Raw genomic sequence first — 15,443 nt, 5'->3', positions numbered from 1 at the left:
TTCTGACTTATTCTATTTTTTTTTTACAGTAGCCTTGTTCTGCACATGCAATAAGGCCCTCCAGACAGAAAGATCTGAGGGAAATGAATTCTTTCAAAACCAGTGAACTTACATTAAGGGTCTGACCTAAACCTACAAAACAAAACAAAAAAACAGTCTAAAAGGCTAAAAGGAGTTATAGTAAAAGTTCAATGGTAATTCCTTTCAAATGCATTTCAATTTTAGTATTTTTGAAACATTATACTTTCAAGAAAGTCCAAGCTCATTTACACTTCAATACATTCTTAAAAGATTTCAGAAAACCTTGGGAGAGAGTATACTAGAGAAAAATCTGTAACCATGGGGAAGAAATACTACTGATAAACCACATTATTTTGGTTTATATGAAACTGTTTTAGAAGCTGTCTATGTTAAAAGTTTAAAGCACGAGTTAGAATAAACCAATGTGTCAAAAGTAATTAAAAATGCTCTTTCCCATGCATCTTCAGGTAGTGGCTTTGCTCAACTTTCTCATTTAAAAAGAAAGCTTTCACTTTCTGAACTTTCAGTATTTTTCCATTTTTCATCTGATTTTGTATATCCATCATCTGTGTGCATTTACTTGATTTTGAAATAAATTACTTAATCAAGAGGGCAGAATATAGGTATTCTGGTCAAAAGGAAAAGCCCAACTTATGCTTTCAGTCTCACTCTGGACAATCTCTTTGCCAGAAAATAAAGGACTTGTTGCTTTCTTAAAAAACATGAATTCCACTGCTTAACCCACAAGTTTACGTTTCTTTCTTAAGTAAAAGATATGTTTCATTGTTTGTATGCAAATAAAGCAGTTTAAAACCTGGCTACCGACTGAAGGAGTCATAATAGCAGTTGTGCATTTTAATATCTTGCATGGCTAAGAGTGCATTCTCATGAAATCTACAGTAAACAGATTACTGCTGCCACCCAGTTATAACTAAACTTTTATCCACTACAGAAATACACAAAATCTGTAAAAAATGCCTAGATGGTTTACCCAAAAGAAGGAAGGACAGTCTGAAAGCACTGCTTGCTTTTATTGATTTCCTCCATCCTCCTAGACATGAAGAATTGCTCCCAAGTAAAACAACTCGTTGAACTTATTTCATACTGGTTTTAGATGCTATAAGGAAGTTACCTGTCATTAATGATCCAGTTCAGACACAGATTGAGAGAATTGAGGTTTTTGCATCTCTTTACTATTTCCATCACAGTTTCATTGTCCAGTTCTGTGATATGACGTAGATCCAGGCTGGAAAGATTTCTTAGCTATTGAGACAAATACAATACAAAGAAGTAATCTGAAATGAGCTATTCAAGGAAGATGAGATTATCTTTCACAAAAAGCAAACATATCAGAGATACTAATAGAATCCAACTTTAGAAAATTTGGAAGTTAGGCACTCCAATATATATGCAGTAGGGGCCTAGGCCTTCCTCCTTTTAACTATATGGAGTCTACCAACTCATTTAAGTAGAAGAAAAATAAGGCATGGAAAGAAAGGAGACAGAACATTTGTGCTTAGATTCAGATATATGTGATGAAGGACTTCAGAATCTATGGCTTTCAAGTGAGTAAATACTAAAAACTTCCAGGAACATACACCATTTGCACTGTAGTCTCACCTGTACAGCTATCAATAACAACCTGGATATTCTGAACAATAAAATTTGGAGTCATAGAACAACATGATTAAGATTTATGCACTGATTAATCTGATTTATTACGATGGTTGATCATTTTAATGACCTTCAAAAGCTACGGCTTCAAACAAGAAACTTTTTACAGATTTTTGTAGTATCCTTAAACAATGGATCAGTTTAGTCATAATAACCTCCAAGTGCTGCTTGCTTTTTAAGCTGTCTGAAATAATCTCTGTTATACTCAGGAAAAAAATTGCATTAGGTAATACTGACACTTTAATTAAATTTACCTTCCCCATATGAGAGAGAAAATAATCCTATTCGGTGATTTAAATCACTAAGGATTTGATTAAGTAAAGGCATACAACTGAAATCACATAATAGGTCCACTTCAGTAGTTAATTATTAAGTCAATGTATTTAAGGGGGGCGGGAGAGGGGGTTGGGGGGTCGGTGGGAAAGGCAAGAAAAAAAAGGGGACAAGAGGACTTCAAATGTATGCACTAACTCTCCAAATTACAGCTGAAGATAAACCGCATACAGCTTGCAAAAATTCTCCTGAATAAGCATAAAATTAAGGAACCTTGATCTCTGAGAAATAACTGCAGGGTACATCTACAGGAAGTAGGGCAATAATATTCCTATTGCTGGGATGCTACCACAGGTGTACTGCAGAGGGGCTTCTTGTAATCTCATTGAACTTCCAATAATCTTATTTGTCTACTTGGGAGAAAATCATACAGTGATTGATACTGTGTTGATAAAACTGACAGATTTCACAAGTTCTGTCTCTCTACATTTCATTCATGCTGATCTGCCAGGAACTTTGAAATTCAGACTTACTTTCTATGTACTCAAACATGATCATAAGCAATCCCTCATTCTTCTGCATAAATTACAACGAAAAGAGGGAGCTTGGAGCATTTTCCTCACCTTCATCCAGCTACCCATACTGGATACAACAGCCTTTATAATATGTTGGCAGTAACTTGGCCAATGCCTATTACATAGGAAGTAAACCTACTGGAACTATTTAACAATGTTAAATGCTCTATGACAATAGACAAATATTTATCAGGACACCTCAAAGACAAGCAGAAAATCTTCCCATGAGAAAAAAATAAAATTCTTAATTAAAACATGCTTTCTTTCATAACAACACTTACGGCAACGGGTGATAAAAATGATGACTCTTTTGTCATAATTCTTACATTAAGTAAAAAACATACACTAAAGATAAACCAATGCATAGAGGCTAGTGCTTCTTTAACCCGTGTATAGCTAACATGGCTTCACATTAGTTAAGATCTAACTAAAGTTTCTACTTCATTGAGGCAATGATGAATGTAACTGAAAGAATTTGTGATTTCTGAGGAAAAAGACTTTTGCACTGCATGGGTAGACTCAAAACCTAAACCGAATTAGTATAATTCTTATTAACCAAATGAACAGGGTTTCCAAGGTAGACTTTGTCCTTTACCACCACAGGTGAATGATGATTTCCTCACTGTTTCTTTCCTTCACACGAATAATGGTCCAACATTATATTTAATATACAGTAACTCAACCCTCACTTGCCTTTTTTACTGTGACATTCACTCATTTTAAACAGCCCACCTGACACCCAACCTACTTGGTAGGTTAATTTGTCTTTTTATCAGGCACAATATACTAAATCCAGAAAACCTTAATGTCTTAGAAGTTTGAAGAAACTCCTTCAGTTTGATACAAACTGTCTATACAACCTCACTATTGCCATTTCATATGAGTGAATGAATTCAAAGAACTACAGAACTGGATTCACAACCCACTAAACACTGGACCTTCTGGCATGATTTTGTATCAATGTGTACATGACAGGTGAAAAGAATACTCCATTGCCTATCTAGATCAGAGGTATCAACACCTTATTTCTGGCCAGAGGATTGTAATAAATATACCTGTAACCATTTTTCATTTAAAAAAATGAGGTTGATGCTTTTAAGAATTGTCCTATTTTATATTTTACCTGAAAAACAAATTGTAAGGTATTAAATTCCACAATGCTGAATGCTTAATTAATCATTAGTATTATAAAAAAGGCAAGAAAAGTTACATAAGTTTCATATTCTAACTCCCATATCTCAAAGTAGTATCATATAAAAAAATTAAACTTATTTGAAGCACACAATTGGGAAGTTCACATCTTCAGTGCATGTATGCATAAAAAACTTGACATTAAAAGAGCATACCTTTAATTAGCACTTTTCCACAGGACAAGAATATTCTGTGATTTAAATACTCAATCTTAGGGCATCAGGATGAATCAAGTTTTTCCCTTTTTATTTTTTTTTGCCCAATCCAAACCAATTTTCTTCATGCAGCTATACCATTTTATTGAGCAATTTCAGGGCCATTCTTCTATAGATATTCACACTTTTCTTCAACTCTTAAATTTATAGCTCTACAAAGAATGCTCAGCATGAACAGATTTTAAACTTTGAACTCAACTCCAGCAGACAAAATGTTTTAACTGAAAAGGAATATTTAATGTGACAATAAAACAGACAATGCAAATAATAGAGAGGCCTTAAAAATATGAAATAGAAAATAAAAGAATGAAAAGGAATCAAGAACAGTTAAACTAATTTTGTGTGCTACATATATACACAATCTTGCTGAAATTACTGAATATTGACACAGGGTAAAAATTGTATGAGATAGTATAATAATAGCATTTAAATTTCAGCAGGAGCATAGTTAGAAGAATGAGATTAGAAGAGAACAGGATGCTGGTTTCTTCCATTCGTCCGACTAACAGAGAATTGACAACCCAGTATGTAAAGATTTTGTGAGGAGATTACCTGTTAAAATGTGCTGAAAGGGAATCATTCCACTGTGAATGACAGATGCAAAGGAACTATTTAGATCACAAAATGGTTTTGGACAAAGGAAGCTTGTAAAACAGTGCTCTAGTTCTTTCAAAATTATATTAAAATTTTAAAAATTAATACTATTTTAAAATAAATTACTACTTGTGAATATAAAATATTTTAAATTATGAAAAAATAATTTCTGTTTAATACTTTTGTTAGTTGGCTTGAACGAGATTTAATGGAGATTGATACATTTAAAGACATCACCATACTGTTTTTTCTGACTGAAAAGAGGAGTTTTACTGTAAGACTTTTATCTTGATTAGTGGAACTTGTAATATGAAGATACTGCTATGTTAATCAAGAAGCAAGAGCATTTGAAAACTGTAACAATAAAAATCACACCAAAAAAAAAAAAAGAGAAAAAATATTCCTGATTTAAGACTGTTCAAATTTAGGATAAATTTTCTATACTTTAGATGATAAAAAAATTGCTATTAGCATTGGGATCACAGGTAATTTTTCAATTTGGATGTATCAACTCCTGTGTATATTTAGCTAGTAATGTAGGGTGCTAATAATACAATGTTTTTTTTGTTCCCTGCATGTTTCCTCAATTCCTCTAGAGATAAGCTTTCTTAAAAATCACAGAATAGAATGAAATTATAGAATCATGCAGGTAGGAAAAAGCCTTTAAGATGGAGTCCATCACAAACCTAATGCTACCAAGTCCACCACTAAACAATTTGCATAAGATCAATCCTCTTCAGAAGCAAAGCAAAACTGTTTCTGAAAGAAAGTGATTATAAGAACTCAGTGAGCTTTAAATTCACATCTTTTACTAATTAAGCTTAATTTTCTTGACACTCTTTGCGTACATATGCCCTCAGGGAATAAACTGCTTTCTCATATAAGTCCCCAAAAAGCAAATGGATGATCGCAGGAAATAAAAATTAGCAACCTGAAAAAACTGTAAATCAGATGTTTTTTTTATTATGCCAACAGAACCTATAAACACAGGCATTAATTTTTCCTTAAGAGCTGAAGTAACTGAACTACACTATTGAGATATACTATGTTCCTGAAACAGTAATCATATGTGGTTTAAGAAACTGAAAAATGACTGAATAGTTACAGGACACTATTTTCTCATAGACGGTTTTTAATGTTCTGAACATTCAAATGCTCTAAATTCATTTCCTGAAGTTATATATTGCACAAAATTAAGCTCCCATTGCTTAAATAAGCCATACACATTCAGAATCAGTGTTATAAGCACAGAGATTTAATTTGCATCACTTACAAAAAACAAACCAGAAAAAAATCTTTTCAAGAGTGTAAATATTTGTAAAAAAAAATGGAGTTGAAAATATATGTTAATTAAGGAAACAAATTTATTCAGTAGATTCCTTGAGTTTTTAACAGATCACAGCAAAACACAATACCAAAGTGAATGACACATATTCAAGCTGCTACGTCTTCCAAAATGACTAGTAATAATAACAATCTGGGTTTTGCATGCATACATTTAGAAATTATGCTACAAAAATAAATATATTGCCCTTACATCTAACTTTAAAACCCACTGTAGAGGAGCTACTTGCACACACATAAAAACTGCACATATAAAACCCAGATTACAAGAGTTATTTCCAGATTATAAATTCTAAAAGCCACTGTTGAATTACATTATCACTGAGTCATAATTATCCTTTGTGCTACTTACTCTCAGTTAAACGTTTTCAGTTTGGGTTTTTTTTGTTGGTTGTTTTTTGGTTTTATTTTGTTGGAGGGGTGGGTGGGGAGGATGGGGCCAGGGATGGGTTCCACACACCTACAGGGCACTGAAACTGTTTCAACCATGCAACACTCTTGTCTGCAATGCCTTTTGACTTCATTGCAACTTAAAAGAAACCGCAGTTTCATTACATTTCTTTAACCCTACTTAAATGCAACTGTTTAAAATGGTTAAGAGTCTCTTATGAGGCACAGGGTAATTCCACTTCATTCAGCAAAATGGTCAGCTTTAGTCTGATAAGAAGTAAAAAGCTTCTCTTACACAGTCTATAGCATCACATCATTTAAAGCATGAAGCCAAACCTCATGGAGAATCTCCCAGAACCATTATGTTCAGAAAGGCTTATTTAGTTACTTTTTACTACTATCGGAAGACTAACATTTAAAAAGATATCTTATTAAATGCAAACAGATTCAAATAAATCATCTGTCATTTTAAGAAATATATCTCATTATATAAATTGATTAAAAAACTGTTTTCTCTAGACCTAGCCAAAGAACAATCATGTTCTTAGTTAGGAAGCATGATGATTTTAAGATTAGAAGGTATGCTGAAATATTAACATAAAGTGAGCATAAAGCAGAGCAATTTGTGTCAAAACACATCAGTTACTAAAGAAAGGGACCATACAGTACCTCAATTTAGAAAAGGCTCTTGCAAAATCAATCTTGTCATGTGTAGATTACCATTATATATCTGTCAAGCTGATAACATCTGCACTGAATGAGTCCTAAATATTTGCTCTATCAATCTGAATGCTGATTGACTTCATGCTGGCCACCAACTGAGTCACAGGTATGACTGAGTTAGATTGGACATGGCTCTCAGATAACAGTTCTGAGACAAAGGAATGAAGACCACATTATTCAAAAAATGTTTTCTTATATAAACAGACATCGTGTATTGGTGATTAGAAGAATAAGTTAAAACTTTTTTCTGTCAAGATGCTGTGCAAGGTTTACATGTATTTAGACGAAAAAGTACTCAGAAGTACATGTTGTAGAAGCACAGAGTTATAATGCTACAAAGCAATTACTCTTTTGTATATATCAGAACTTGAAGAAGGAACCCAAGGAAGTGGCTTGGAAATCATAGACTCACAGACTCTCCTGGTTTGGAAAAGAACCTTTAGAGTCCAACCATACCATAACCCTGACTAGTCCACCTCTACAGCATGTCCTCAAGGACTTCATCTACACGTGTTTTAAAGTACCTCCAGGGATGGTAACCACCACCTTCCTGGGCAGCCTATTCCAATGTTTGACAACCTTCATTAAAGAAACTCTTCCTGATATAAAAAACTAGGTGTAGATATCAAGATTTGCTGATGCCTGCTGTTAAAAATTCTACTAGAAGTGCAACAATTACACTGTTAAGAGGCAATTACCACAAGAAGGGAAGAAAATGCAACCACTTTTGGTGCTAAAGATATAAAATTTTAATAATTTCTACTTTATTAGTTATCATACAAAATTATTTATTCATACCTAGTTAATAAAGGTCACCCAATCCAGCTATTCTGTGTTCAATGCAATTATCTACTACATATAGGATAGGTACTTTGCATGTTTACATAGATCTTTGTGCTTACAGGCGAAAAAAGGAAAACTAAAATATAGCCAGCTATAAACAAAGATTTGAGGAAGATAGGGAGAGAGAAAACGAGAAAAAAACAAATCATGTAGTGAAAGATAAGTAAATAATAAAACAAGAGAGAAAAAAAGGTAGAACAAGGAAAATCCAGTTGGGGACGTACTGAAAACAGAAGTTAAAAACTACAACACTATATCCAGTACATGTTATTCCCTCCTCTGGAGAAACAATGCTATGAAATGTTGGACTAATTTTTCTGATGTCACAAAAGAGATCACACAGATTTTTTGTGACACTGTTTAAACACATTACAACAATACAAAAAATTCTACTTCATTAGAACAAACCACTGGCTTCAACTGTGAACTGCATGTAAATACACACTGCCTCTTTCTTTCTGCATACATATGTGCAGTGCCTCTCAACTTGCTCCATAATCATCACTTATTTTAGGTGCCTTTTTTGTAGTTTATAATAACTTCAAGGAAAAAAGGCAATAGTGCAATAACATGGTTCTGCTCAAGAAGCAAATTTTTTTGAACATCACTATGTTTACTAGAAAAATAATGAAAATAAACCCCGAATACCATATACAACATTTTCGTTACCATTCCCCACTATTAGCTATTAAAAAAGCTCTGTGATTCAGCAGCACTGTAATTCAGAATTTTCAAGCGCCAGTATTCTTAAAGAGAGCTAACATTACTAGGAGGAAAATACAGTAATAATAAATCAGTCAATTTTTATACATCCATCAGCCTCAAAGCAATTTTACAACTGAGGCCAGTGCTGTTATCTCCAGTTTGCACACAGGAAGCAGAAGGACAGAAGGGAGTCAGCTCTACACTGCCTTGTGGGACACACTCACAGGCCACATAGAGCAAAGAACAAACTCCACATCCTCTAAGAACATGGGGCTAGAATTATGGCCAAGCACTTATGAAATACTAGTTAAAAAACTCAACACAAACCATCATAAGAAATATATGATGTTTAGAACAAAAAAATAATAATGATCTCATCAACTAATTAATTCTGAAAAAAGACAGGTGCAGCAGTTAAAGATCATTTTACTACTCCCCAGATAGTTGCTTTGACTCCCTGGTGGAACTCATTTCCTCCAAAGAACTGCAGAAGTAGAACATGTGTCTGTGCCAGATGCTTCAGTGCAATTCAGAGTTTTAGACAAAATTGCCTGCTGTACTATGAGGAAGTAACACCTGGCAGAGAAGCCAGCTGGAAACACTACTGAAGTCACTACAGCAAGATTGACCAGGTTATCTCCTGTTAATACCTTCCAAGCAAGGAAGGCTGAATTCCAACAACATTTCCCAGTCCCTGTATTACCAGGAAAATCCCTTACTCTTTCCCCCCTTGATATATGGCATCATCTAACTTACCTATATTACATGAACACACATCTCATCTAAAAGCAGCAATAAATGCAAAAAGCCACTTTGTCATTGTGCACAGAAAGTCTTAGCAAACTTATACACACATCATACCATAGAATCATAGAATAGTTTGGATTGGAAGGGACCTTTAACAATCATCTAGTTCCAATGCCCCAGCAATAACCAGGGACATCTTCCAATAGATCTGGTTGCTCTAAAAGCCATCCAATCTGTCCCTGAACATCTCCAGGGGGAGGGCGCCCACAAATTCTCTGGGCAACCTGTTCAGTGCCTCACCACCCTCACAGGGATGGATTTCATTCCAATCTCCAATCTAAATCTACTCTCCTTCAGGTCAAACACATTACCCCTTCTCCTGTCACTACACTCCCTGACAAGAAGTCCAGCTTTCCTGTAGGCCCCTGGTACTCGACGGCTGCAGTACGATCTCATCAGAATACTCTCTTCTCCAGGCTGAACAAGCCCAACTCTCTCAGCCTGTCTTCACAGGAGAGGTGTTCCAGCCTGCTGATCACTTTTGTGGCCCTCCTCAGGACTTGTTCCAACAGGTCCACATCTGTCTTCTACCAAGGACTCCAGAGCTGCAGGCATCACTGTAGGGGGGGTCTCATACAAGCAGAGCATAAGGACAGAATCATCTCCCTCAACCTGCTGGCCACACTTGTTTTGATGCAGCCCAGGGAATGGTTGGCTTTCCAGACTTCAAGTGCACATTGTTGCCTAATGTCCAGCTTTTCATCCATCAGTACCCCCAAGTCCTTCTTAACATGCTGCTTTCAATCCCTTCACCCCCCCAGCCTGTATTGACACTGGGGCTGGCCTGATGCAGGTGCAGGACATTGCTCGTGAGCTTGTCCAGGTCCCTCTGGATTGCATCGTGTCCCTCCGGTGTGTCAACTTCACCACTCAGCTGGGTGTTATCTGTAAACCTGCTGAGGATGCACTCAATACCACTGTCTATGCCACTGAGGAAGATATTTGTGATTTTTTAACCTTGGTTGGATACCAGTACTGTCCCCTGTAGGACAGCTCTCATCACTGATCTCCATCCAGACACTGAGCAGTTGACCACTACCCTCCAGATTCAGCCATCCAACCAATCCCTCATCTCCAAATAGTCCACCCCTCAAATCCGTATCTCTCCCATGTAGAAAGAAAAATGTTGTGGAGGACCATGTCAAAGGCTTTACAGAAGGTAGAACTGTATATCTGTAGCTCTTCCCTTGTCCAGTGATGTAGTCACTCAATCACAGAAGGCCACTAGTTTGGACAGGCAAGACCTGCACTTGGTGAATCATAGAATGGTCTGGGTTGGAAGAGACCCCAAGGATCATACAGTTCCAACTCCCTGCCACAGGCAGGGCCACCAACCTCCAGCTCTCAATCCACACAAGGCTGACCAGGGCCCTATCCAACCTGGTCTTGAACACCTTCAGTGATCTGGGCAGCCTGTTCCAGCACCTCACCACTCTCCCTGTAAAAAATTTCCCCCTAATATCTAATCTAAACCTTCCCTCCTTTAGTTTTAATCCATTCCCCCTTATACTGCCATTGTCTACCCTTTTAAAAAGTTGATTCCCCTTCTGTTTATATGCTCCTTTCAGGTACTGGAAGGCTGCAATGAGGTCCCCCCACAGCCTTCTCTTCTCCAGGCTGAACAAACCCAGCTCCTTCAGCCTCTCTTTGTAGGGCAGCTGCTCCAGCCCTCTAATCATCTTTGTGGCCTCCTCTGAACCCTCTCCAACAGTTCCACATCTTTCTTATATTGGGGCCCCCAGATCTGGACACAGTACTCCAGATGGGGCCTCATGAGGGCAGAGTAGAGAGGGACAATCACCTCCCTGTCCCTGCTGGCCACCCCTCTTCTGATGGAGCCCAGGATACCATTGGCCTTGTGAGCTGCAAGAGCACACTGCTGGCTCATGTTAAGTTTCTCATCCACCAGAATCCCCAAGTCCTTCTCAGCAGGGCTACTCTCAAGAAGCTCTTCTCCCAGTCTGTATCTGTGTCTGGGATTCTTCCGGCCCAAATGCAACACCTTACCCTTGGCAGTGTTGAACCTCATTAGGTTCACCTGGACCCACCTCTCCTGCCTGTCAAATCCCTCTGGATGTCTTCCTTTCCTTCTGGGGTGTCGACCACACCACTCAGCTTGGTGTGAAGATATGTTGGCCGTCTTAAATCCACTCCCTGTCCTCCATGTGCATATGTACCTTCTACATGGATCTGTTCCACTATCTTCCTAAGCACAGACATGAGGATGACAGGTTGGTAGTTCCAAGGGCCCTCTGTTCTATCGTTTTTAAAAATGAGAGCAGTGTTTCCCTTTTTCTAGTCACTGGGGACATCACCTGACTGCCAAGACTTTTCAAATGTCATGGAGAGTGGCTTGGTAACTACATCAGCAATTCCCTCAGGACTCTGGGATTCACCTTTTCAGGTCCCACAGACTGATGTATGTTCAGGTTCCTCAGGTGGTCTTGAACTCAATCTTCCCCTCCTGTGGGAGGGACTGTGCTCCCCTAGATCCTGCCTTGAGGTCTGTCCACTTGAGAAGTGTAGGAAGAGAAGCTGTGCCAGTAAAGGGAGGCAAAAAAGCTGAGTACTTCAGCCTTCTCCTCATCCACTGTTGCCAGTGAGCCAGTTGTGTGCATCAGTGGGAATATGCTTTCTCTGACCTTCCTTTTCCAGCTGACATACCTGTAGAAGCCTTTTTTATTATTCTTTGTGTTCTTTGCCAACTTCAGCTCCAGCTGTGCTTTGGCCTTCACAATCCAGCTGTGCCTTGGCCTTCACAATCCAGCTGTGCCTTGGCCCTACACAACTGGGAAGCATCCCTCCTTCCACTGCCCATGCAGTGCATCAATATAGCAGAGAAGACATGATGTATTCTCCATGAAAGGTACAGTAAAAATAAGGAAGTACGCCAGGCTTTTCCTTAAACATGCTTCAACTTTCATCCCTAGAAAAAAATCTAGTTTATACTATACTCTAGCAGCAAGCCAGCAAAAATTCCTTCAACCTGCAAAATACACTTACTTGAAACCATCAGTGATTTCACAACCCCTGGCATACTCCAACACAAAACTTACAGTAAGCAAAGACACACTTTTTGCCAACAACACGCTACTAGAAAATAGTTCAAGTGCTTTTACAATATACTTGGATATTATTTGATGAACCTAAAAAACTCCAATATATATTTTAAAAAACTCAGAAAGCTTCAGTAAGGCACAAGACAGAATAATGAAAAGCTGGAAAAATAAAGGGAGAAACATTTGATACTACATATGTGGTAAGTACTAAGCACCCTCACAGGAATGTTATAAAAAAAAAAGAGTTCCCCTAGTGAGGGGGCAAATACAAATTCCTCAATAATTTCTGAGAATTTTAACAAGTCTAATATTCGGTGTTATCACATCACTGTCTTTGCTGTTTTAATAGTCTAAAGAAAGATTCCATAGATACAGATTGATGGAAGAAAACCTGAATCCCCAAGTCTGAAGTCCCAACACAAATCACATGCACCAACTACTTATCCCATATGACTTTTTCTAAATTTGTGACAAACCATCCTCCTGGATATTCTCTCAAGGATTACGTATAAGTGTCACTCCTATGTAAATCAGGATTTCTAATAATTTATTATCATGACTATGTCACATGAGAATCAGAGCTAAAATTTATACTTAAATACATGGGATTATAAAGTTATTTGGTTGAATGATAAAATATCTATTAAATACACCACAAATTTAGGCCAGAATAATGTAGCCACCAAAGCATTCACCTGAAAAGTGATCTCTCTGAGAATTTCCCACAAAGACTTGGACTACATAATCTATGTTAGACTTCTGTATTATGTACCTCCTATATTTATGCTGTATACCTCTCAGGCCTAGACTGCTCCAACCTGCTTCACAATTGAGTCACAAGTTCCCCCAGCAAAGTTGCTCTGGCATGGGCCTCTTTCCACAGGCAGCAGGCCCTGTGGGACCTTGCTCCAATGCTGGTCACAGCATCTTCCGTAAGTCTCCACCCATTCCAGCCTGGGGTATCTCCACAGGCTGCAGGGGAATCTCTCCTCTGGTGCCTGCAGCACCTCTTCCTCCTCCTTCTTCCCTGGCCTTGGTGTCTGCACAGTTTCTTACATCTTCTCACTCCTTTCTCTGGTGGCAAAAAGCATCTGGTTCCGTTTTTCTAAATGTAATTCCCAGAGGTGCACTGACTTGCTGATGGGCTCGGCCTTGGTCAGTGGCAGGTCCAGCCCTGAGCCCAGCTGGTGTTTGCTCTGTCAGGCCTAGGGGAAGCTTCTAGATGCTTCTTGCAGAAGCCGCCCCAGCAGCCCCCCCTCCTCCATCAGAAACCCATCACGCAAAACCACAACACTTAGCTATATATACTAATTTATATATTCCAGATGCATTTTTCCACTGCTCTCCCTGATGTTTGCATGATCGCTGAATCTACTCTCAGTTAAAAATTTTAATTAATATGCTGTTTGCCCACTTCATCCAAGTCATGCATTTTATTAAATGCTTCCATTATTTTCTGCAGGTACTCTCAAGTTAGTTCTCCTACACATCACTTCTCTCACGTAAAAGAAAAAGGAAATAAAATGTAACAGTGTCACAGTGTCTACGTTAAAATACAGAGATGGAGATATACAAAATGTATATGCATTGGGGATGCGCCCTTGCAGTAAGAGGTCTGTCTAAAACCCTGACTTTTTGACTTAAACAGTATTATTATTTCTGAGGAAAAGTATCATGCCTTGAATATGTTTTTACTACAGCATTTATATACAGGGAAATCTGAACAGGCCTGCTCAAACAGTGCAAGGTTCATTAATCCTGTCGTTTTTCTATCTGTGACAGTGTGATTCATCATATTTATGCAGTTATCCTGGCCAATACTTGTGGTTTAGCAATAGTCAAACAGACTAATGACTAGCTAAAAGTAGTTGCAGTACTTACATTAGTAAGGTGGATGACTCCTTTCGATGTAACAGAGCAGCCCATAAAACCAACATACTGCAGCTCAGGGCAATGTTCAGCAAAAGCTTTCACTGACTGATCCGTCACCTACAGAAAGGACACAAATATGAACAGGTGATATGAGCACATACTACAGACTAACCAGTTCCTCTGTAACATTGGTAAGCTGCTCACCAATACTTACATCATTATTATTACTACTATTATTTATTTCAAAAATTTGAGAGAAAACATCAGGCATGTATACACATCTATCTGCATCAAAAGGAAGAAAAAATACCATCTTTGCCAGAGCGGGATTATCTTCTCAGAGGAGAAGAAACAGAAGAAAAGAGAGAATGATGGCCACAAATTCAAATATTACTGTCATCCTGTTTATCTGCACATAACCCAAGAAACCATTATATTCAAATGTGATTAATACTTCCAAATTTATGTTATTGCAATCCTGCAGACTCATGGTATACCCATCACTGACTGCAAAGAATTTGAATTGTCTGATATCTTAAGTTTATATTAATTTCCTAAGCACTGTTACTGAAACAAAGCAACTGATGCTTTTAACAATATTGCATCTATTTCCCACATCAAACTTGCATCTCCTGGAAATATATCATCATTGTCAGTTATCAGTTGAATGGAGCTATTACCTACCTTATTATTGTGATTTATTTATTTCTATAACTATTTGTAATTGTTTTCTAACAAAATTAAATATTTATGAAATGCAATCAATTGCATAAATGTAGTATTTTGTAGGTAGACTATTCAAAAGTGCAACATTTTGTGAACTCTGTTAAGTATTTAATATTCACATGAGCATATATAAAAGACTTAAATGTCTTCCTTTAAATGAGCATGTTTTTTTCCTGAGATGTATATATTCCAAGTGCAAATGACCATAATGAAAACACTATAGAGATTCTGGGACAAAACTGTATTTTTCCAGCCCAGCAACTTCTCACTACGTCTGGAATCGTAAATCCCAAATGCCAAGGACATTCTGGGTTTGTAAAAATGTCTTCCTGTTACCACTGTACTCAGAAGCAAAAGAAGCTTTGAAGAATCTACCCCACAACTGACCCTCACTGGAGCATTATCCCTGCTGCGCTGTGGATCACTTCGAT

The 15,443-nt window shown here is 37.5% G+C and overlaps 1 protein-coding gene across 1 annotated transcript in view; it reads right to left on the bottom strand.

Moving 5' to 3' along the window:
• Nucleotides 1-15,443, bottom strand: part of FBXL17 (F-box and leucine rich repeat protein 17) — a gene marked incomplete at its 5' end in the record, with an annotated part of 308,442 nt that overhangs the window by 206,727 nt on the left and 86,272 nt on the right. Inside the window, 2 exons of the mRNA XM_084278599.1 lie at nt 1,154-1,284; nt 14,296-14,403. Of these exons, the coding sequence (XP_084134725.1) occupies nt 1,154-1,284; nt 14,296-14,403 (239 nt within the window). The remainder of the gene's footprint in view (nt 1-1,153; nt 1,285-14,295; nt 14,404-15,443) is intronic.

Source organism: Gallinula chloropus (assembly GCF_964237585.1).
Source record: "Gallinula chloropus genome assembly, chromosome: Z".
Classification (NCBI taxonomy): domain Eukaryota; kingdom Metazoa; phylum Chordata; class Aves; order Gruiformes; family Rallidae; genus Gallinula; species Gallinula chloropus.
This window is presented reverse-complemented; position numbering and strand designations above follow the sequence as displayed.